The sequence below is a fragment of the Dreissena polymorpha genome, chromosome 14, assembly GCF_020536995.1.
Source record: "Dreissena polymorpha isolate Duluth1 chromosome 14, UMN_Dpol_1.0, whole genome shotgun sequence".
Lineage (NCBI taxonomy): Eukaryota > Metazoa > Mollusca > Bivalvia > Myida > Dreissenidae > Dreissena > Dreissena polymorpha.
In genome coordinates, this window is record NC_068368.1 from 74,454,787 (window position 1) to 74,480,823 (window position 26,037).

General features: G+C 37.2%; 1 protein-coding gene across 2 annotated transcripts; it reads right to left on the minus strand.

Annotated features, from left to right (window-relative positions):
• Positions 1–7,535: 7,535 nt before the first annotated feature.
• Positions 7,536–25,742, minus strand: LOC127857049 (protein archease-like). Of its 2 annotated transcripts, none has more exons than XM_052393343.1 (7): positions 25,357–25,742; positions 20,151–20,175; positions 19,603–19,645; positions 18,402–18,483; positions 14,128–14,210; positions 12,562–12,614; positions 7,536–9,836 (listed from the first exon to the last, which is right to left on the minus strand). In XM_052393343.1, exons 1-7 carry the CDS (start codon positions 25,616–25,618, stop codon positions 9,710–9,712), a joined length of 675 nt encoding a protein of 224 aa, XP_052249303.1. In that variant the 5' UTR covers positions 25,619–25,742; the 3' UTR covers positions 7,536–9,709. The 2 variants fall into 2 exon arrangements, with proteins under 2 accessions (XP_052249303.1, XP_052249304.1); XM_052393344.1 differs by having other exon boundaries at positions 20,147–20,175; positions 25,357–25,470.
• Positions 25,743–26,037: the final 295 nt, after the last annotated feature.

The following is a 26,037-nucleotide window of genomic DNA, read 5'->3' on the forward strand; positions in this document are numbered from 1 at the left end:
TACCAAAGTAAAACAGGTTTGTATTTGTTAAATTTCTAAGTTTTTAATGAATCTGAAATCTTGGTGTTAGTTTTGGGTTCCTTCAGTCGAATGTTTCGTTAAACAGATAAACCTTACACAGACGAACATCGCGAACGCATTCAAGCTACAGGTTGACTGGCTCCGTTGGAAAAATGCTGGACTACACATCCGAGGATCTGAAGGTTAACCCATTTATGCCTCGGGGACTCTCCCATCCTTCTAGATTGGATCAATTTATTTCAAAAATTAGGGATTTCTAGTATACTTATTTCTATATTTAGAACATTTCTTACAGAAATTCCTTTCAGCAAACAGCGCAGACCCTGGTGAGACGCCGCATCATGCGGCGTCTCATCTGGGTCTACGCTGTTTGACAATGCCTTTTTTTTCTAGACGCTAGGCATAAATGGGTTATTTAAGTAACATAACTGTTGTGGAATTTGCTTACAAATAATTCTTACGGCATTTCGCACTTACCTGTAATTCATGAATGGCAGTTTTCAGTTTATAGCGAAAGTTCTTAATACTAGTTGATCAGCCGAACCTGTAAAAGTGTGATTAGGTTTACTGACCGCCTTCACCCCGATATGTGTGAAATTATCTTGAAAGCGCCTGAAACAGTCGGAAATAGCCTGAAATAACTTACCCATCCATACCAATTGTATGGTGGTGTTTTGCTTGTTCTGCTTTATTAGTTAGATTAAGACGGAAAGGTGTGAATTCTATCGTGTATGTGTCGAAAGGAGTAAATCCACAGACGACAGTTAAGTAAAACATTCAACAAAGGAAATGATAATTCCATTTTAATAACAACTGTTATGTTTCTCGTGTGCTGCACCCACTTTAATGAATTCTATGAAGTGTTCGTGGCAAACCCGGGACCTAAATACACACACTATTCTACGCAGGCTCTTGAACTGGAATGGTAATTTCAATGCTATGCCTGTAATTCAGGCTTTTAAAATTATCGAGGATAAGAGTTACAAACGTTAAATAAAGTGTCCGATTTCTATTGCTTATTACAAAAAGGAAAGTTTGTAGATATCTTTGTCAAGATTGTTTATTTGCTAATGCGAATATATTTTTTCTTTTGCCAAAAGTGAACAAGTTCGATTGGGTCATTCTTTGGCTCCATAAATAATGCGTTTTTGAGCGACTTAAAACAAACTATACAAAGAGCTATGACGGATAAAGCAACAAACTGAGAAAGTTTAAATTATATCAATAACAGTGTTAAACTGGTGTTACCGTGGGAGGTTTGGTTGATGCCAATCCTTTACTTCCGTATTTGGAAGTTAAGATGGGGAACCGGACTAAATTTGAGATGGGTAGGCTTACCGTCATGCAATGAAAAGCGCCCCGGTGAATGCTGTTTTCGACATCTTTCATTACGTAAAGAACGGCATCGGTTTAACAACATCTATCGTTCTCTCAAATTATAGGAATGTACCTTTTCCAAACATGTTTAATCCGGTTTAAGTAATACAATTAATAGAGATAAGCAGGTTTGATGGTGCATATAGATTACACGAACATGACACAGTATATAGTCAGTATTAGGCCTAAAGATTTAAATTAAGAACAATCACAATCAGCATTAAATCCTGAAGATTAAAAGTATGGATAAAAGATTAAAACGTTTGAATAGTGATGTTTTGTTTTTTAAATTTATAATCAAACGCAAACAAATAGATTTAAATAGCTTTCCTGTTTACTCTTAAATGGGCACGATACACAATATTTCGTAGGTATGACACTGTCTGAATGCGTCCATTTTAATACACTAAACTAACAGAGTGATTGAAATATAAATATAATTCACATTTACCCGGTGTAAATGCTACTTAAGGAACGATTCCATTATACAATCCGGTCCGTTTAAAGGGCCCAGTTGTTAAATTTACCTACAGGAAACTATGAGAAATGATCTGAATTTTTATCAGATACATGGCATTACTTAACGTGACATGTATTTGGGCTTTGCTCTGTGAAATGGGGTTTAATGCATGTGCGTTAGGTGTTGCCCCAGATTAGCCTGTGCAGTCCGCGCAGGCTAATCAGGGACGACACTTTCCGCTGTTATGATTTTTCTTAGCAAAAATCCACTTAAGGCGGAACGTGTCGTCCATGATTAGCCTGTGCGGACTGCACAGGCTTATCTGGGATGACACTTTACGCACACGCATTAAACCCCATTTTCACAGAACACGGCTCATATCTTTTAAGTGTAGTACATGTACTGGGATGCATCAGATTTGCTGTTGTTGAGTCCTGCATTACCAGCAGGTTGAAATTAACCCATTTATGCCTATGGTCTAGATAAAAGTCCTTGGCAAACAGCGTAGACCCAGATGAGACGCATAAATATAGAAATAAATATACTAGACATCCCTAATTTTGGAAAAACATTGATCCAATTTAAAAGGATGGGAGAGTCCACTAGGCATAAATGGGTTAAACAACTTTTTCGATATATTAGTAGCGGAAAAGTACCAAATACCACTGAAATTCTTACGTGTCACGAATGACCCCCATCCGTCCATGGTTATATTTCACAAAGGCTTGCTAAGCTATTAACAATGTTTATATTCGATGTAGGTATGTATGAAGTCATTGTTGGAAGGCCAATAAAACGCTCAGTTATATAGCGAATACATGAATAATGTGACCACAATGGTCTATACCGACCGACGAGGGCCGGTTTGGATTATACAACCCTATAGTAGCAGGTGCACACAAAGGTCCGAAACTCATAATGTCAGTGCCCTCATGCAACTATGTAAGGTGCGAGTCATGATGGATCAGGTACATTTATGTTAGGAATGTTACCAGTTTGCTTGTAATGCCATATGGCACATACATGTAAACACTTTATTTGTGGTGAACAATGTAGCAGCAGATTCTTAATTATGCATCACAGTAGATTGATAGTTTTTGTCAGATAAAAGCATCTGGTAAACGTAAAATGAGTTTGTACGTCGTATTTACTCAAACTGTCGCCTAAAGTTACCTGTGGCATTTTAAAGTAATTAAACATTACGCTATGTTTGATTTTTAGTTGGTAAAAAATAAAAAGACATATGGCCGCTTTATAAGGTGTTTATCTACTTTTTAAACAAAGAGATTTAAATAAATGCTTATATCTTAATTCATGAACTACGATTACGAATAGTTGGTATTTGTTTTACAAAAAACGTTGTCATATAGCAATACGAGGACTTCAAAATTAACTTTCCAGTAGTTGATTTGTACGATTCATGCTAAAATTGATCTTCTTTATTCATTGTTACTGTTGTTATGCTAAAAAACATATAAATTATTACCATTGCCTTCAGCAAAAAATGTTGTTTTATGATAAACGTAGCTTGTAGATATCAAGCACGATATGCCCGTCCTCTACGCTGCTACCTCCGCAGTCCCCGTCCCTCTTCCGGCAATGTAGTGAAACCACTACATGTATCTACCTATGGACAATTACCATCCCGCTCAAGCGATCCTTCCAAGTTCTGCGAGTCAGCAGAAGAGGACGTCCGGGTCGAGGGATGACGGTACTCGCTTGATTAACAGAAACCGAGGAAGTTCCCATATCCGACCCTCCTCATGCGATGTAGTTAAACCACTATCCTCCTACGGACAATTACCATTCCGCTTGGCGATTCTTTGGAGTCTTGAGGAAAATCTTCTGCGAGTGACTCTCCCTCCGATCGCAAAGTGCATGCTCCAGCTGCTGACTGAGCTCTGTTAAGCTATGGAATACTATATCTTTCATAGAGTTACCTTGATTTTTTAGACAATCGCCATTTTCTTTTACATTTTCAACTTTAATCGCCAGCTGACTGCTTCAATTGCCATTGGCGAGTTTGTCGATCGGAAACTCTAAAATATAATATCGTGACTTTGAAATAAAGTTAGAAAATTACGCTTTAAATGATTTAATTAAACAAAAAGATTTCAATTGTTGTTGCTTTTTGTCGCTTGTTGTCGCATATTCACCGCTGAAATTTGTGTCATAAATTGCACGTTTATTCAAACCACACGAAAATGTTCGCAAATAAAAATTATAATACGGGAGTTCATATCATTTGTGTCCTCTATTTGCTTATTATAAGTTTATTTTTTTCTCCATCGAAATATAAGGTATTCACATATTTGATTAGCATGCAGTTTTTTTTTACACATTCAAATCATACTTTTCAAGCCACGTCATGCGAAAATAGATATTATGGCGCGTTGGCTAACGAAGCTAAAGCCATGTCTGCGCAGTTGCGCAAAGTTTCGTGGTCTCATTATGTATTGACTTCCCTACTGCAAAATTCGGAGGCTGAACCATAGCTATGTTCGCCGCATATGACACAATTCGGAGGTGAACCATAGCTATGTTAGCCGCATATGACACAATTCGGAGGCTGAATCATAGCTATGTTAGCCGCATATGACACAATTCGGAGGCTGAACCATAGCTATGTTAGCCGCTAATGACGTAAGACCCATTTTTGCATAACGCGGATCTTTAAAAATATCTCTGTTTCTTATAAATGGATCATCTTAGCACAATCGATAGGAAATAGAAGTCAAACTGTGTTATTTGTAGCAGGAACCTATACAAACAAATATAGGTCCCTGTTTATAGCGAACTGGCAAATTTCGGTAGCATTGTTGTCTTTCAAGAAAGACTTCCATACCGACTGAAGAGTACGACAAACATTTGTGGCAAGAAAATAAAACGATTTCGCCCTTATTTGATTTTGCAGCACTAAAAAACTGGCTAAAAGAAATATAAACCTATTTTGTTGTTGATGAACAAGAATCGAATTTCGTTACATCCTGAGTATTTGTTAGAAGGGTGTGTGTATAAGTCATAGTTTATTTACAGTTCATCTCAGCGTCTTCGCGACTGGTTTAAGTGCGGACCATGTATCAGGGTCAACGGACCGAGACGTATAATTAACTCGAGACGTATAATAAACTGGTTATCTATACGCATGATCGGATTTGAGCTGCTGCGGGATAAAACTTAGCTTTTATTTCCTTGTTTAATCTCATGATCTTGACCAGTAAAAATGCTGGATTTAGTTTACACTTGTCAATGATCTTTAACACTAACAATGTTGGATTAAGTTTAGACGTGTCAATAACGACGCTGACATCTATAATGCTTTTTAAGTTGAAAATAACAACAAATAGTATGCATGTCTAGTTTGTACCGACCAGTTCGGATCGATGTTGTTAGTTTAAGATGTTATTATATTTCGTTACTTCGCTTATCTTAAACTATTTATTAGATTTTCTTGTACGACATCTGATCAGTTAAGTCTTTAATTATATAAAATCCGCTCTGTACCGGTATATTCATGACGTGTTTTTTTGAAATTGTAATGTGTTGATCGCCATTGTTCGTTGTAAGGTTTTGTAAATACAACACACACTTCAAATGCCATTTTGCCTGATACATCCATATCAGAGTCGCGCTCTAAGAACACGGGGCTTACTGCAGGTGCGTAGTGTCGTCCGCACAGGCTTACCAAGGACGACACTCTCCGCAGTAACTCGATTTTCGCTTTACTTTCTTTAACGAAATATACCATAAAAGCGGAAAGTGGCGCCTCAACAGTTTTTTAATTCTCAGCACATACATGTGTGATACGAGTCTCCAAATATATAGACATAAAAATGTGAGGACTGCACATGCTAATGTAAGACGACACTTTTCGCACATGCATTAATTAACCTCGGTTTTCAATGAGCAATAGTGTAAGTGTATATTGTGTATTCGCTGGGCCCACTTTGTACAACTAAACTCCGCGACAATATGGCGGGTTCGAGCATTTGGTCGGTTTAATCCCCTAGGGAAGACGCTTCGCCTATATTGGATTTTCGCTAAGAGACTTTCTTTAAACGAAAATTACCAATAAAGCGGTAAGTGTCGTCCCTTATAAGCCCAGGCCAGTCTGGGACGCCACTTGCATTAAGTCCGGATTTTTCCCGCAGCACTGCTCATTTTCGAAATTTTATCACACTTAAGTAAATATTGGTTAGATACAATGTTCTATAAGTTTTAAACTGCAAAGTTGGCTTTACAAAATCTAAAATTCTAGCAAAACTTAACAAAATCCAAATAAGTCTGGTGATCATAAAATCATTTCATTTCTTAAAGTATAAATGCGCCTAGTAAAGTTGTAAATGAAACTCCTCTCACTTAACAGTCCACTTTGGAGTAACCCGTACCTATGCTCGAAGCCGCCATATCTGCGCGGAGTTTAGTGAAGATTTAAGGAAGTGGGCCCGACATACGTACAACATACATCGCACACTAAAGGACATCTGCATCTTTATCAAGTCATTCCCGTCCAATTAATTTTCAGGGAGTCATCGCCGCTTGATTATTACCGGTAATGCGGATTTTTCTTTTCCGCCTGACATCCCAGGAACAAGATACACATTTGATAAAAGTTTATACGCATTTCCCTTTGAATGTGGACATGCGAATATTGTCCAGGTCGCTCGGATACATTGATTATGCCGGGAGTTATTGCCCTTGGAATAATAATTGCCTCCGGAGCTTAACGGCAGAACGGTTGGGTGTCAGGTTAGCGCAGTGGTCTGCAAACGCGTGCCTCACCTAGGCCGTTAAATTCCCATTCCCTGCGCATTTGAGCTTGGTCTGTGATCACCATACCATACAAGTCAGTTGGTCGGCGGTCACCATACCAGACAGGTGGGTTGGTCGATGGTCACCATACGAGACAGGTGGGTTTCCCTTCGGGTTCACACCACAAGACAATACGAAAATTAAATGCCGTTCAATAAATATAGAAAAAAACTTGAAATTGCAACGTTAATTCTAAATGTTCCAAATTTGTCTTCTAGTAAAAAATGCGATAAGAGTGCCAAGACGCTCTCCGAGTCCTAACCTAATGCAACCTTGTGAGTCGAAATACATAAATCCTTTCCAACTTAGATACGTATTTTGACGCATTTGTAGTCTCTCTAAAGGTAAATTTAATACAAGACCTTTCTTACTAGATTAAAGTTTTAAAGGTTTCATCTCTAAACCTTAGATACTGGTGAGCAGCAAACAGCATAAAACCCGAGTTACTCTGGTTTTATGCTGACCGCACATAGCCATTTTCACTTTGCCTCTGAGTGGGGAAGAGTTAATTAGGGGTCACTTTTTGCAAAGCTTAACCCATTTTATTTTATTTTACACTTTAATAAGCACAATTAACAATGGACAACTTGGAGTCATCTTGTTTAACCAGATCTGCATAGCCCGTGGCATGATTACTTGTCTCCATGTCTTAACCAGATCAAAATATTAATTTATTTGCGTCATTGGATACCAAAAAAGCTAGGTTTAAAACAACATTGATTACTCCTAAAACTGCTTATGAAAGTTGAGTTTCTTCCAGTATTAATGTGCAAGCACTAAGGGATATCTGACCCTCTTTTTTCGTGAACAACTTCTCAAGTAGTAAGTTTTTTCTTCGATTTGTGTTAAGCAATATGCCGAAATCTGCACAACAGCTTTTTTATTCAGATTTTAATAACAAAGAATACCCACACGTTGCAGTGTAAATACAGACATATATGCACACTTTTGTATATGGGCTGTGCTCTTTGAAAAGGGGGTTAAATGCAGTCCACCCAGGCTAATCAGGGACAACATTTTCCACCTAAACTGGATTTTTGCAAAGAAGAGACAGACTGCACGGGCTAATCTGGGACGACACTTTACGCACATGCATTAAATCCCCTTTCCACAGAGCATATGTACCATCTGTATGCAAATGCACATTAAAAGTATAAAACATTGACAATGGAAAGCTTGCTCACATGAGATTGCAAACAAAAATATAGCCATAAATGTGACAGAATTTAAAGAAACCATCTTTAATTGATGCCAAAGTGGTGTTATATTCTTCACATCTATATAATCACATCTTTGTAATAAAACAAGGGCTGTTTGTAAAACATGCATGCCCCGCATATGGGCTGTCCGTTGTAGTGGCAGCCATTGTGTGAATACGTTTTTTGTCACTGTGACCTTGACCTTTGACCTAGTGACCTGAAAATCAATAGGGGTCATCTGCGAGTCACGATCAATGTACCTATGAAGTGTCATGATCCTAGACAAAAGCGTTCTTGAGTTATCATCCGAAAATCATTTTACTATTTCGGGTCATCGTGACCTTGACCTTTGTCCTTGTGACCTCAAAATCAATAGGGGTCATCTGCGAGTCATGATCAATCTACCTGTGAAGTTTCATGATCCTAGGCATATGCGTTCTTGAGTTATCATCCGAAAACCATCTGCGAGTCATGATCAATCTACCCATGAAGTTTCATGATCCTAGGCGTATGCATTTTTGAGTTATCATCCGGAAACCATTTTACTATTTCGGGTCACCGTGATCTTGACCTTTGACCTCAAAATCAATAGGGGTCATCTGCGAGTCATGATCAATCTACCCATGAAGTTTCATGATCCTAGGGGTATGCGTTCTTGAGTTATCATTCAAATGCCATTTTTACTATTTCGGGTCACCGTGACCTTGACCTTTGACCTAGTGACCTCAAAATCAATAGGGGTCATCTGCGAGTCATGATCAATGTACCTATGAAGTTTCATGATCCTAGGCCCAAGCATTCTTGAGCTATCGTCTGACAACCACCTGGTGGACGGACCGACAGACCGACCGACAGACCGACCGATCGACATGAGCAAAGCAATATACCCCCCTCTTCTTCGAACGGGGGCATAAAAATGATATTACCGGTAATCAGATAATATATCATCATGTGTCAAAAATGTGATTCCACCATCAGGTGACACTGAGGAGAACTTCAAAGACAGAAGTTTGGGGCATGCAGATTCTCCATAAATTAAAACAGGAGTGCTGAAGTGAGGGAAATTGAAATCTTTTGTGCACTTAAAATGAAACCAACAATATGACCATGACTGTTAATCAGGGTCTTTATATCACATGTAGTAAATGCCAATGTAGAAAAGGTCATAAGCAGTAGTCTTTTTTTTACATGTCTCAATGTGTCAAATGTCATCTCTGTTTATAGATCTGCAAAGACTAATCAGTGAGAACACTTTGCACTAAAACTGATTTTTGGCTTATAAGAGAATTCTTTTCAAACAAAAAATATCAGAGAGGGATAACCCTTATTAGCATTTTGCAGATTGCCCTGCTTTCCAGAGTAAAGCTTATATGTCTTTCTAGATATTACTTTAAAAAAAATCAGAAATGCGTTTGTCGGAAACACTTTGTCCCCTCCTGTGCCCTTTGAATTTTTGTGACCTTTGACCTTGACGATGACCATGACCTTTAACCACTCAAAATGTGCAGCTCCATGAGATACACATGCATGCCAAATATCAAGTTGCGATCTTCAATATTGCAAAAGTTATTGCAAAATGTTTAAGTTGGAGCAAACAAACCAACAGACAGACCAACAGACAGGGCAAAAACAATATGTCCCCCATTATAGTGGTGGGGGACATAAAAATTATCAAGCCATCATATTGCTCTTTTGTTATTTCATGGTCAGGTAAATCATGCATTAAGCCCCGTTTTCCCAAAGTGAGGCCAAAATATTATTGCATGTTCCTACTATTGTCTCTGTTATGTAAGCCTCGTTTTCCCAAAGACCAACTCATATATTTTAGAGTTCATCTGTGTCAGATGTCAATGATGACAAAGACCTCGTGTTTCTCATCCGAGTCGTGGATCTGCATATTGGAGTAAGTGATTGCCTTCACCTCCGTACCCTGGGGATGCTTGGAGATATCAAACTCCTCGCCGTACCTGAAAATATGGGTGTCATGCTCTCAGAAAAAGCATTTGCAATGAGCGTCGTCTATAATCAGCAGTCTGCACAGGCTAATTAGGGATGGCACTTTGGATTTTTGTTGAGAAGAGTTTTCCTCTGATTGAAAAATTCAATAAAAGCGGAAAGTGTCATCGCTGATAAGACTGTGCAGACTACACAGGCTAATCTGGAACCACACTTTTATGCACATGCATCCAACTCCTTACCATACCTAAAAAAGTGTACATTAAGTGTTAATATAATCTAAAAGTGCAGTAAAAAAAGCCCCCCCCCCAAACACAGTCCTAAAACAAATCACCACATTCATTGGATTTTTTCCTGCAAAATAAACTTGATTTGAAGTGATTTTGTTAACCTTTCTTTTTAATTCTAAATGGATAGCCGAAAGTAGGCTTCATACCCCCAAATATCCATTAAATTAATGGCAGTTTATTTCCAAAATTGAATCATCCATCTGTACCTTTATATCAGCCAGTTAATGAATGCAATCCCTTAATTAGTTTGTTCACTTTCATTTTTTTACCCACAATTAAAGGCTAGGACATTTTTTCAAAGCCTTTTAAAAACTCAAGCAAAATAAAGTGATCTGGTTCAAAAATTAAAACCATAAAAACAAAAATAAACTTTCTTAACAAAGCCTTTACTGTGATCGGTAAAGATAGAGACCATTTAAAATAACTAATAAAAATAACATAAAAATTTCCATTCTCATGGCAATATAAACCAAAACCTTCCCACAGCTGAGTTTCAAATAACAACAAATGTATAACTGCATCACAACAATTATTTAACATACAATACCCAGACCTATTATCTAGTCTCATTTACATGAAATTAACTAACTTGAGCCTCTTAAATAGCGTCAGTTCACACACAGATAATTTTCTGTCTCAAAATTAGGCCATTCTTTGTAAGTAAGCACAAAGGTATATTTTTTAGGCTAATGGCAGGATTTAATGCAACACAAAAGAAAAAGTATACCTCAATGAATGCAGTGGCGGGTTATACAATAAACCGTATGCAAAGTTTCATGAAAGCATATCTGAGTTCTTTACTTGGCCTGAGAATTTAATTGGTTAAGTCCACATGAATACCTTTATACTCTATCACAGCACTGTTGATATTTTTAATGAAACACACTTTTCTGCACAAATAAGTATTTAAATACAAAAACTACAAAAATTCATCTGTGTACAAAAGGCCATATTAATGGCAAAATAGGTCACAGTCTGAAGAAATACCAACACACAATTTTGGGACTAAACATTTTCTGGGTTCATACAACAATAAACAAGATATGTGTTTGTCAGAAACACAATGCCACCTATTGCGCTGCTTTTAAATAAAATTTAAATAATAATTTTGCAGGTTAAGAAATTATCCCCCTTTTAAAGCTTATTACTTCACCTGGATTGTGTTTTGAGTTTTGACCTTGGATGATGACCTTGACCTTTCACCAATTAAAATGTGCAGCTTCATGAGATACACATGCATGCCAAATATCAATTTGTTATCTTCAATATTGCAAAAGTTATGACCAAGTTTAAAGTGACAGACAGACAGACAGCCAGGCCAAAAATAATATACCCCCGATCTTTCGATCCGGGGGCATAAAAACCTGAAAATTTTGCTCTTTGACCTGAAGGCTGCAAGGGCCCTTAATGAGTCTAGGATGAAGCCTGCCAACCTTGGATTCCTAGACTTTATTAAAATACACATAAAAGACTTGAAAAACAAGATGCGTTTGTGAAACACATTGTCCCCCTATATGACGTTTGACCTTGTAGGATGACCTTGACCTTGACCCTTCGCCACTCAAAATGTGCAGCTCCATGAGATACACATGCATTTCAAATATAAAATTGCTAGCTTCAATATTGCAGAAGTGACATTACATGAGCAATTTTGACCCATATATTTGACCTTGAAGGATGACCTTGACCTTTCACCACTCAAAATGTGCAGCTCCATGAGATACACATGCATGCCAAATATCAAGTTGCTATCTTCAATATTGCAAAAGTATTCATAAAATAAGCGATTTGGGCCACATATATTTGACCTCTGACCTTGAAGAATGACCTTGACCTTTCACCACTCAAAATGTGCAGCTCCATGAGATACACGTGCATTCCAAATATCAAGTTGCTATCTTCAATATTGCAAAAGTACTTATAAAATGAGCGATTTTGGCCACATATATTTGACCTCTGACCTTGAAGGATGACCTTGACCTTGACCTTTCACCACTCAAAATGTGCAGCTCCATGAGATACACATGCATGCCTAATATCAAGTTGCTATCTTGAATATTGAAATACTGCAAAAGTGTACATTAAATTAGCGATTTTGACCCATATATTTGACCTTTGACCTTGAAGGATGACCTTGACCTTGAGCTTTCACCACTCAAAATGTGCAGCTCCATGAGATACATATGCATGCCAAATATCAAGTTGCTATCTTCAATATTGCAAAAGTTATTGCAAATGTTAAAGTTGGCGCAAACAGACAGACCAACCAACCAACCAACAGACAGGGCAAAAACAATATGTCCCCCACTACTATAGTGGGGGACATAAACAGACGTAAAAGACTAGAAATTGACACACATTGACACAAAAATAAATACACAAAATACTAGTTTGCCTATCTGAACTTTTTTCACCGTTTGAATTCCATAACATGATAGATACCTACCCTTTGGCTTTGATGCGGAAATTTTCTGTGTCAAATTCTGTAATTTCTATTTTCTGAAAATAAACAAACCATTAATAAATTAATAAATAAATGCACCAGTACACAACCATGCTCTTGAATTAACATTTGATACAAGCATCCTTATAAACAATATAAAATGTACAACATTTAATACTTCAATAAATATGATCTTCTATATTGCCAAATATATTCAAATGTTAAAAGCACTCAAGTCAAAAGCACAACATGCATTGATATGCAGCACTTAACATCCATAATCCAAAGTCATCATGTACTCCAATTCATTTTAAAGGGGCATACCTAATGAATGTTGATTGTTTATGCTACTGAAAATGTTCTGATTTTAAGGGATGGATTAAAGGAGCATTTTGGGGCAAAAGCAGTAATATTTTATAAATGAGCTATGCCCTGTGAAAAGGGGGGTTAATGCATCAGCAGCATGTGTGTAAAATGTCATCCCAGAATTGCCTGTGCAGTATGCACAGGCTAATTTGGGACAGCACTTTTCGTCTTTACTGGATTTTTCTATTTAGTGGCTTTCTGTAAAACTGAAAATATCTTAAAAGCGGAAAGTGAAGTCCATGATTAGCCTGCGCAGACTGCACAGGCTTATCTGCAACGACACTTTAAGCACAAGCATTTAACCCCCTTTTCACAGAGCGTGGCTCAAATGGTTATTCAATAAAAGTTTTTAAACTTTATAATTCTCTTTTAGGTGCACAATTTGCTTAGTCATGATTTCATACATATTGTTTAAGGTAAGAGGGTAATGGTGCTGAACTTACATAAAGCATTTGAATTATTGTGTGCTCTGTGCTTCCCTTTTTTATTTTGATCTATCTACCTATAAATAGCTAAGTGTATACCTCTTACAGTTTGCAATATACGCCACATTCAAATTCAAATTTAAAATAGATCTTAACAAGAGCTGTCACCATAGGATGACTTATGCCCCCTATAAACGCTTGATAGAAGTTATGAGCTTTTTTCGAAACTTAAATGCAGATTTCGAAACCTAAACACGGACCCTACATTCAAGGTCAAGGTCACATGGGTCAAAATGATTGTGCATATGGAAAGGCCTTGTCCATATACACATGCATACCAAATATGAAGGTCATATCTCAAGGGACATAGAAGTAATGAGCATTTTTCGAAACCTTAACGCAGATTTCGAAACCTAAACGCGGACCCTAAGTTCAACGTCAAGAAACGGGAGTTAACATTTGTGTGCGTATGGAAAGGCCTTGTCCATATACACATGCATACCAAAAATGAAGGTTACATCTAAAGGACATAGAAGTTATGAGCATTTTTTGAAACCTAAACGCAAAGTGTGAAGGACAGACGGACGGACAGTCCGATCAATATATGCCCTCCTACCGGGGGCATAAAAAGTGAATCGTTGTGACAGACAGGCAGACAGACAAACTAAGTGACAGACAAACACAGATAAAGCCAATTCAATATCCCTGCGCACTTGATGGGGGATAATAAAGTCCTTGATTATTTTCAGGGGTGCCGTTTAAAAAAAATCTAACAAACCTGTGCAATAAAGTATGGTTCAGCAGAGAAAGCAAACAGCCACTCATCCATGAGGTGGAACAGAAGAGACTGCAGGTCCTCTCCTGGGGAGAGAAACACACAAACATGAACATGCGTATATCAACACACATATATGAACTGTGCCTTGCAAAAAAATGGTATTATGCACAAAGGCTGCCAGCCTAGCTCTAGACAAACCTGCGCATTAACACAGTCTTGTGAGAAGCTATCTATGCCATGTAAAGCCGCACAAGGTTTCCTGGTCTCATTAGGAGACTCATTAGCTTGTTATGGAGCCGTGTCATGCGAAAATAGGTCTTTTTTCCATATGCTGCTAGCATAGCTTAAAACCAGCCTGTGTAGTCATTCAAGGTTTTATGGTCTCGTTCTCGAACAGGGTAGCTCCTGACCAGATTAAACAGCTGCTCATGCTTGTCAGATGCCATGCTGGCTCCATATGGATTAAGACCAAGATGCTGCCAGTGTACCTCTTGACCAGCCTGCGCTTTCAGTTCACGCAGTCCGGTTAGCAGCTACCCTGAGCACTGTAAATTAGTGCAAGGTTTGTGGTCTCATACCTGAAAAGATTCACCACTGACCAGACTGTGCCAATGTGCTTGCAGGACTGGAGCTACCCTGGTCGCATGTGGCATAGGACCCATTTGTGCATGCCAGTCAAACTAGAGCTTTGTCACAGACGTGACGAATACCCCGGGCCCCAAATGCCGCATTGACACATAATATTTTGCATGTCGTCTTCATAAAAAAAACAGCGGACACCATGCTCAATTTTTAAAACGCACCTAGTGACCCCTTGACCTAGTTTTTTACCCAGAAAGGCCCATGTTCTAACTTGGCCTCAAGATCATCTCCATAAAACTTCTGACCAAGTTTGGTTAAGATCGGATGTACATGTAACTACTTGAATTAGAAGGGGACACCATGTTGAATGTTAAACAAGAGCACCGCCTTGCGGGTGCAGACCGCTCATCTATTTTCTTTTTAAAGGTGAAGGGACTCTCATTTTCAATCACAAAGGAGGGAGGAGTGGAGTGAAGAAGGGTGTATAGTGTGGGGTTGTGGACATTTATTACATTATCTTCCAAAAAAGCGAAAAAAAAAAAAAAAAAAAAAAATCGGGGGGGGGGGGGGGGGGGGGGGGGGGGGGGGGGGGGGGGGGGGGGGGGGGGGGGGTTTGGGTGCGATGGTTGGACGGTATTTCAAACATAACCGTTTTAAAAAAAAAAATGGGGGGGGTATAGTGTGAGGGTGTGGTGATAATTTGTGAGATGATCTTAAAAAAAAAAAAAAAAAAAAAAAAAAAAATCAAAAAAAAAAATTGGGGGGGGTGGGGGGGTGGGGGGGGGGTGTGGGGGGGGGTATAGTGTGAGGGTGTTGGTGGTCATTTGTGAGATGATCTTAAAAAAAAAAAAAAAAAAAAAAAAAATTGGGGGGGGGAGGGGGAGGGGGGGAGGGCACGGGGGATGGTTTGGGTGAAGTCTATTGTGGTATGTCAGGTAAGAGTAGTTTCATCAAAGTATCAATCAAATCTAATCATAAATAAAGAAGTTATGGCAATTTTAGCAAAATTTAATAATTTGACCTTGAGAGTCAAGGTCATTCAAAGGTCAAAGTAAAATTCAAGTTGCCAGGTACAGTAACCTCATGATAGCATGTAAGTATTTGAAGTTTGAAAGCAATAGCCTTGATACTTCGAGTGGATCGAAACACAAAATTTAACCATATATTAAAAGTTACTAAGTCAAAAAAGGGCCATAATTCCATAACAATGACAACCAGAGTTATGCAACTTGTCCTTTTACTGTACCCTTATGATAGTTTGTGAGTGTTCCAAGTATGAAAGCAATATCTATGATACTTTAGGGGTAAAGTGGACCAAAACATAAATCTTAACCAAATTTTAAATTTTCTAAGTATAAAGGGCCCATAATTCCGTCCAAATGCCAGTCAGAGCTACATAACTTTGCCTGCACCGTCCCCTTATGATAGTTCATAAATCTTGCAAGTATGAAAGCAATAGCTTTAATACTGTAGGAATAAAGTGGACCTAAACACAAAACTTAATCAAATTTTCAATTTTCTAAGTATAAAAAGGGCACATAATTCTGTCAAAATGCCAGTCAGAGTTACATTACTTTGCCTGCACAGTCCCCTTATGATAGTTAGTAAGTGTTGCAAGTATGAAAGCAATAGCTTTGATGCTTAAGGAATAAAATGGACCTAAACACAAAACTTAACCAAAATTGTCAATTTTCTAAGTATAAAAAGGGAACATAATTCTGTCAAAATGCATGCCAGAGTTATCTAACTTTGCCTGCCCAGTCCCCTCATGATAGTAAGTAAGTGTACCAAGTTTGAATGCAATAGCATTGATACTCACTGAGAAAAGTGGAACTAAACGCAAAACTTAACCAAAATTTTCAATTTTTTAAGTATAAAAAGGGCACATAATTGTGTCAAAATGCACGCCAGAGTTATCTAACTTTGCCTGCCCAGTCCCCTCATGATAGTAAGTAAGTGTACCAAGTTTGAATGCAATAGCATTGATACTTTCTGAGAAAAGTGGACCTAAACGCAAAACTTAACCGGACGCCGACGCCAACGCCGACGCCGACGCCAAGGTGATGACAATAGCTCATAATTTTTTTTCAAAAAATAGATGAGCTAAAAACGCACTAAGTGACCCCGTGACCTAGTTTTAGGCCCGAAATGGCCCATGTTCAAACTTGTCCTAGAGATCATTTCGATAAAACTTGTGACCAAGTTTGGTGAGGATTGGATGAAAACTACTTGAATTAGAGAGCGGACAACATGGTGAGGTTTAAAACGCACTAAGATACCCCGTGCCCTAGTTTTTGATTGGCATGACACATATTCAAACTTGACCTAGACATCATCTAGATACAACTTCTGACCAAGTTTGGTGAAGATTGGATGAAAACTACTTGAATTAGAGAGCGGACAACATGCTCAATGTTTAAAAGGCACTAAGTGACCCCGTGACCTAGTTTTAGGCCCGAAATGGCCCATGTTCAAACTTGTCCTAGAGATCATTTAGATAAAACTTGTGACCAAGTTTGGTGAGGATTGGATGAAAACTACTTGAATTAGAGAGCGGACAACATGGTGAGGTTAAAAACACACTAAGTGACCCCGTGACCTAGTTTTTGACCCGGCATGGCCAATGTTCGAACTTGACCTACACATCATCTAGTTACAACTTCTGACCAAGTGTGGTGAAGATCGGATTTAAACTACTTGAAATAGTCTTAGAGAGCGGACACCATGCTCAATGTGTAAAACGTACTAAGTGACCCCGTGACCTAGTTTTTGACCTGGCAAGGCCCATGTTTGAACTTGGCCTTAAGATCATTTAGATACAACTCCTGACCAAGTTTGGTGAAGATCGGATGAAAACTACTTAAATTTGAGAGCGGACAACATGCTGAATGTTTAAAACGCACTAAGTGACCCCGTGACCTAGTTTTTGACCTGGCAAGGCCCATGTTCGAACTTGGCCTAGACATCATCAAGATACAACTTCTGACCAAGTTTGGTGAAGATCGGATAAAAACAACTTGAATTAGAGAGCGGACAACATGCTGAATGTTTAAAACACACTAAGTGACCCTGTGACCTAGTTTTTGACCTGGCAAGTCCCATGTTCGAACTTGGCCTAGACATTATGTAGATACAACTTCTGACCAAGTTTGGTGAAGATCGGATGAAAACTACTTGAATTAGAGAGCGGATACTTAATATGGACCGACAGACAGACCGACCGACCGACAGACAAGTTCACTCCTATATACCCCCCTAAACTTCGTTTGTGGGGGCATAATAATTGGTAGTAAAACGTTTGATGAAAAACCTTACAAAAGATTCATTATTTTCATAAGTTTGTATTCATAATTATTTAGATATAGTAAACTTTTTTATACCTGTATATCTTCTTGTAACTAGTTTTTTAAGTGACAGTATATTGTGTAAATTTGAATGCATTTTTAATTTTTAAAATTAGTAAATATTTTTTTAATGAAAGTCTGTATTTGAGCAGCGCTCTGAGAAAACTCCAAGCTCCAAGATAAGTCTGTGCTATCCACACACGCTAATCAGGGACAACACTTACTGCTTTTATTGTATTTTTCGTTGAAGAAGATCTCTTATTAGCAAAAATCCAGTTAAGGCCGAAAGTTTGGTACCAGATTAGCCTGTTGGGGTTGCAACAAGGCTTATTTTGTGGTATTGCCTACCTTGTGCCTCCACCTCATGTTCATCTGTCATTTCAACAGTGGAGAAGTCAGTGGTCATATAGTTGAACATCGCCTGCACCGCCTGAAATAGTGACTGGCATGTCAACAATATGAGCCACGTCATGCGATAATGGGTCTTATGTCATATGTGGCAAGTCTCTGCTATGTTTTATCATCAGATATGATGTGCTTTTTAAAGTCACTCAAAGTTTAGTGATCTCATAAGCACTCGATTGGTCATTGTCTGCACGGGTACTACTTACATGTACCCCGGGTACGGTAAGTATACTAAAACATACCCGGTCGATATTAGACTGTACCCAAGTTTTATTCCCGCCCAAAATCCGATGTGGTAAAACGCGCTATCGATTACCGTAATTACAAATAAAACTTCAATTAAAAAATATCTGCATAAACATATTTTTTGAGTAGGAGTCTCGATAATAAAGAGGCAATTTAACAGAAAATTGACATACATATAAACATAATTAATTTAAAAAAAGATAGTCGACAACGACCAATTTAGCGTATATTTACCGTACCCGGGGTACATGTAAGTATACTTAAGTGTACCCGTTGTACATGTAAGTAGTACCCAAGCCGACAATGACCAATCGAGCCTCATTAGCAGCCATGGTAGCTCCTGACCACACTGACTGTTCATGCTAGTCTGCAGCTATGCTGGCCCTATATGGCATAAGATGATAATACCCATTGTCAAATGACACAGCTCATATGTATGTATTCATGTACAATATGTTTCTCCCATATAGCAATCAACCCCAAAATAATTGTTCGTTGGGTTATCAGGGATGGTTGAAACAATTGAGATGCCCTGTTCTACAGTAGAACCTTTCACACTGCACCACATTTAGACCAAAGGATACAAATGCATTTTAAAAGGGGAATAGATATATTGAAGTTTTAAAGAAATCCCAATACCATTCTTGAGAATATCTAAGCTTCATGAAAAACCTTAACCTCGCTAGTTAACTGATGCATAGCGTGAGTAAAAGAAATTGCCTTTTCTTTTCGAAATTTGAGTAAGAAAAAAGGAAATATTCAGACTGTAATGAAGTTTCTAGGATATTAATTGAATCGCAGAATGTCAAGAGTGTTGGTAGAATGTAATGGTACACACAAATAAGTATCAAACAAAAATTTGGAGCGCATGAAATTCTTTTGCACCCATACAACTCACCTGCTCAAAAGCCTCTTTCAGTGAATCTCCCCAGGCATGAATTCTGAAATTATAGTGAACCATTATACGCCTCATGAAACAAAATAAAATGTGTCAAATTTGTGATCAGTCAACTTAGGAAATCAACAAATAATGTCCAAAGAGTAATAATTATTTCACAGTACATGTATTAATCATTTTATGCATCAGGACTCGCGCTGTCAATTGCCAATGGAGCCATTTAATTTTTTTTGTATAATAACATTATATTAACCCATGTAACATGTTGTTAACGAGTAAGTTTTAAACAAATTAACAAAGTTTTGTAAGTTCTGCATAGCATAAGCAATGGTTTTGTTTTTAATTGTACTTTTTTAATCTAAGAACCAAAAGAAATTGTGTTAAATAGTAATACAAAGATACAATAGGTTACATACTAGTATACAAAGATACAATGGGTTACAAACTAGTACACGAAGATACAACGAGTTACAAACTAGTATACAAAGATACAGCTGGTTACAAACTGGTATACAAAGATACAACGGGTTACAAACTAGTATACCTACTGCACATCAGCTGTGTGATCAAGGTCTGAAAAGAGGAAACAGTGATATAAGACTCCTTACAGGAAAACTGGGCTTAATGCATAAAGTGCAGTACCATAGAAGCCAATGCAGTATGTACAGTCTGATCAGGGACATCACTTTACACCTAAACTTTCGTTTTAGAGAGATTTCCTATCAACAATTATTTTTTTAAGCAGAAAGTGTCGTCACTGATTAGCCACTGCAGACTGCACAGGCTAATCTTGAATGACTCTTTACGCACATGCATTTAACCCAGTTTTTCGAGAACGCGGCTCAATAAAACATTCACATAAGATACTGTTAAGAAGTAAAAAACAATATCTTAAATCAAAGGTTCTGTTTATTTTTTAACTAGTTGTTTGACATCAGGAATGTGCCTCCACATACTGGAAGTTAAATAAAAAAAATCAACATGAGCTTCAACAAAAGACAGGAAGACACTTGCGAAGTAAACTTACATTTGGGAAAGAGTCCAAAAACAATTGTGTATCATATTATTAGAACCTTGTTAATATATCCCGGTGTGACCCAAATTCGACGATGTAACAGTTACATGAAGCAATATATAGCAAATAATGAAAGAAATAATGAAATGTTTAATAGCACAAAATAATATTTTAAACTCGGCTGTATTACTTTGAAATGATTCCAAGACAATAATCATCCATTTAATCAATACAAATAGAACATCGTCGAATTTAGGTGTCGTCGAATTTGGGTTGCGGTAGGATAATTGGATATACATGTACTACAGATTTGGGAAAAACTAATTCAATATAAACATTTATATTAATTCAAAATATGAGAACAAAATGATATAAATTTTTATTCTAGTATATACTTTATTAAATTCAATATAACTGTTTTTAATAATTCAAAATATGAAAAAAAAACATATAAATTGTAGTAATATACCTGTACTTTGATGTTCATTTAAATATAATTATAATCAGATTATGAGATACTTAGATTGATTTTTTGAAATTGTGATTTTTTTTTTTAATTTGGATTTTTTTTACAATTTCGCTTTGGGAATGGATCCATTTTAAAGGACCTGAAGATACACCAGTATCATAGAAACATTTTCTTCATAATTATTATTTCACAAGAAAAGTTATATAGAGTTGCAATTGATTGTGATTTCAACCTGTCCAGTTTAAGCAATTCACAATTATTAAACACGATACATTACAAGCATTGTTTTTCTTGCCTAATTGGGAAAAGACACGTACCTGCCTAATTGGGAACTAAATTTGCGAAAAACGAAGAACACTGAAATTGGGAAAATTTGCATAGTAAAATTCATATTGGGAAAATGGTGTATTTGTTTTTTTGCTCTCAAATACTTTAAAATCGATAAGTGTTGTCAAGTTGTTAATATTACATTTACTTGAATCTAAGCCATAGAGCTGCATAGGGAAATTAACTAAAGTTTGCATTTTATTTATACAATTAAAAAAATAATAATTTAACCTTCAATTGGGAATTTTTTTGAAAGCAAATGTGAAATTTGTTGGTTTTCCCAATTGGTAAAGCGACAAATAATACCCATCACACAAACATGATGTAAACTAATAACTTTTTCAAGATGTGTGTATATTTTGGGCGATTTTGGAGGATTTTGGTAGATTTAGGTAGCAGGCAGTTCGAGTTGATTTTTTAATTGGATAGTATGGATAGTATGGCAACTAACAAATAAACTTAAAAAGTGTAAATCAAGTTTGATCTAAAGGACAATAACATATACTACAACCATAGCATGCATGACCACAATTTATTCAGTAGCAGAATAGTCAGAAAATAAATCAACTTGTACGTGGTGTGTAACCCATATTTATTCAAGTAATTTCTTATTAGGAAATTACATATTGTCACGAGTTAAGATGAAGCATTTAGAAATAAAAGTGCCTGTCACACAAACATGATTTTTTTTAAACTTTGTGTAGATTTAGGTCAATTTGGTAAGATTTGGGTAGATTTAGGTGTTTGAATGGGCAGGCAGTTTGAGTTGATTGTTTAAACTGTTGAATACGGCAACAAACAAACAAATAAACATAAAAATGTAAAACACGTTTGATCTAAAGGACAATAACTTATACTACAGCGATAACATGTATGACCACAATTTATTGGGTAGCCCGAACAGAAATCAATAAGCGAAGTGGTGTGTAACCTATATGTGATGTTTATTGGGGAATTACACAGGTGTATAGCGTGTGGCTATGATATTAATGAGTGAAAATATCATTTTGAATTATAAGTTATCAAATTATAACGAACAATCAACTTTTCTGAAAAAAATATAATTAAATTTATATGTAACAAGGTATCATAGAAACACGCTAACCACCTGCATGTGTCAAAATTTCATATCGTGCTGAGTAAAAATGAAGAATTAACAAGAGCACCGCCTTGCGGGTGCAGACCGCTCATCTATTTTCTTTTTAAAGGTGAAGGGACTCTCATTTTCAATCACAAAGGAGGGAGGGGTGGAGTGAAGAGGGGTGTATAGTGTGAGGGCGTGGACATTTATTACATTATCTTCCAAAAATGCGGAAAAATAATAAATTCGGGTGGGGGGGGGGAAAGGTATTTCAAACATAAAATAATAAAAATAAATCTTTGTGTTTTTTAACCGTTTCAAAAAAAATAAAATTGGGGGGCTGGGGTGTGTGTGGGGGGGGTATAGTGTGAGGATGTGGCGGTCATTTGTGAGATGATCTTAAAAAAAAAAATTGGGGGGGGGGGGAGGGGGGTTGGGGGTATTCTTGGGTGCGATGGTTGGAGGGTATTTCAAACATAATAAAAAAATAATAAAAATAAATATTTGTGTTTTTTAACATTTAAAAAAAAAAATTGGGGGGGGGGGGTGGGGGGGGGGGGGTGGGGGGGCTATAGTATAGTGTGAGGGTATGGTGGTCATTTGTGAGATGATCTTAAAAAAAAAAAAAAAATTATGGGGGGGGGGGGGGATTCAGGGGTGGGTGGGGTGGGGGGGGGGGTATAGTATAGTGTGAGGGTGTGGTGGTCATTTGTGAGATGATCTTAAAAAAAAAAAAAAAGATTAGGGGGGGGGGGAATTCAGGGGGGTGGGGGGAGGGGGGTGGGGGGGTATTATTGGGTGCAATGGTTGGGCGGTATTTCAAAATAAAATAATAAAAATAAATATTTGTGTCTTTTAACCGTTTCAAAAAAACACTATTTGGGGGTGGGTGGGGGGTTTAATATAGTGTGAGGGTGTGGTGGTCATTTGTGAGATGATCTTAAAAAAAAAAAAAAAAAAATAGGGGGGGGGATGGGGGGGGGGAGGGCACGGGGGATGGTTTGGGTGGAGTCTATTGTGGTATGTCAGGTAAGGGTAGTTTGGTCAAAGTATCAATTAAATCTAATCATAAATAAAGAAGTTATGGCATTATTAGCAAAATTTAATAATTTGACCTTGAGAGTCAAGGTCATTCAAAGGTCAAGGTAAAATTCAACTTGCCAGGTACAGTAACCTCATGATAGCATGAACGTATTTGAAGTTTGAAAGCAATAGCCTTGATACTTTAGAAGTAAAGTGGATCGAAACACAAAATTTAACCATATATTCAAAGTTACTTAGTCAAAAGAGGGCCATAATTCCGTAAAAATGACACCCAGAGTTTTGCAACTTGTCCTTTTACTGTACCCTTATGATAGTTTGCGAGTGTTCCAAGTATGAAAGCAATACCTATGATACTTTAGGGGTAAAGAGGACCAAAACACAAAACTTAACACAATTTTCAATTTTCTAAGTATAAAGGGCCCATAATTCCGTCCAAATGCCAGTCAGAGTTACATAACTTTATGATAGTTAATAAGTGTTGCAAGTATGAAAGCAATGGCTTTGATACTGTAGGAATTAAGTGGACCATAACACAAAACTTAACCAAATTTTCAATTTTCTAAGTATAAAAAGGGCACATAATTCTGTCAAAATGCCAGTCAAGACTTACATTACTTTGCCTGCACAGTCCCCTTATGATAGTTAGTAAGTGTTGCAAGTATGAAAGCAATAGCTTTGACACTTAAGGAATAAAATGGACCTAAACACAAAACTTAACCAAAATTTTCAATTTTCTAAGTATAAAAAGGGCACATAATTCTGTCAAAATGCACGCCAGAGTTATCTAACTTTGCCTGCCCAGTCCCCTCATGATAGTAAGTAAGTGTACCAAGTTTGAATGCAATAGCATTGATACTTTCTGAGAAAAGTGAACCTAAACGCAAAACTTAACCGGACGCCGACGCCAACGCTGACGCCGACGCCAAGGTGATGACAATAGCTCATAATTTTTTTTCAAAAAATAGATGAGCTAAAAAAACAATAGTGCCCATCTCACAAATGTGATGTAAAATAATTATTTGTATAAATTTTGTGTAGATTTGGGTCAATGACAGGAAGATATTGTAAGATTTGGGTAGTTGAATACATGTAGGCAGACAGTTTGAGTTTATTGTGGAAAATGTTAAGTATGGCAACAAACAAGTGAACTTTAAAATGTGAAACAAACCTTCAGGACGGTAACATATACTACAACGACCACATTTATGACCAAAATAAATGGGTATCGGATATTGGGTATTCGTGTCGCCCCTTTATAAAGATGGAAAAAATCGCTGAATACATTATGCAACATGCATTAAAGAAAACAATGCATGAAATAATAATTGTGCAAGTGTGACGCACAACATTTTATTGGACACAAGATATGTTTACTGTAATGTTGAACACTATTGTGCTTCGTTTTAAGCTAAATCTGTGGTGGGTTAAACAATTCTAGTATAGATGTGATATAAATCCACCATGAATTGAATTAGATTGTTGTTCGTGTGAAAAGGATATTTTAATTAATTCATAATTGTATAATTGCAAACAGCATTAACCATAAAAATTGAATTGGTCTTTTTATTCATATTGGTTGATTACTATGGTCGTCCACCAACAGTTTGATTAAAAAATCATCGGTTGGACGGGACTGTCACGATGACACCTTGGACATTATGCCACCCCTGCCTTATATAAAGGATGACGTTCTAGTGCTCATGAGCAGTTTGTGCATAGTGACGGTGGTGGCAAAATACATTTCAAAATTTATAAAATATTATTTATTAAGTCATTAAGTTTAATAAGACTATGGGTATAAAAATAATGTTGACTCACATTCGTATTTTCCATAAATGTTTGCACTATCACCGCCAGCACCATCATCATACGGATCATCATCATCATAACCATCACCGCCACCTCTATTTTCTTCATCATCAACGCCACCTTTATTATCATCACCCTCATATTCGCCATAATCACCATGATCATCTCTTGGACTCGCGTTTCCTTCAAGTCGCGGTTGTTTTTCTATTTTCCCATCACTGTCATGTTCACCCCCTGGACTCTCTGAATCGCGAGTTCGTTTGTCAGCCATTATTTTCACTTACAGTTTGAAGCACGCAGATATTGTATACAAATATTTGGCTCTAAAAGTATTCAGTGTTATTACATTGTGGTGCAATGCATGTAGTTTTGTTTACAAACTGACAAGCATGCTTCCGGCGGTTAAAAAGCACTCTTAGATGTAAACAGGCCAAGCTGGTCCCAATTCAAACTGGTCAAATAAGAAAAGAAATATTCTAATTGCTCAGATTTCGAGAGAGCCCTACGTGTCACCGTTTGTTGAGTTCATGTTTTTAACTTGAATTTATTTATAATATGATTATAGGTGCTACCTAATTTACGGGCAGAAGCTTTGTAAGTTGTTTTGATAACCATGTATTTTTAATGAATATATGGACATGATTGTGTTCAAAATATTATAATTGTTGCAATAATTAAGTAATGCATCCA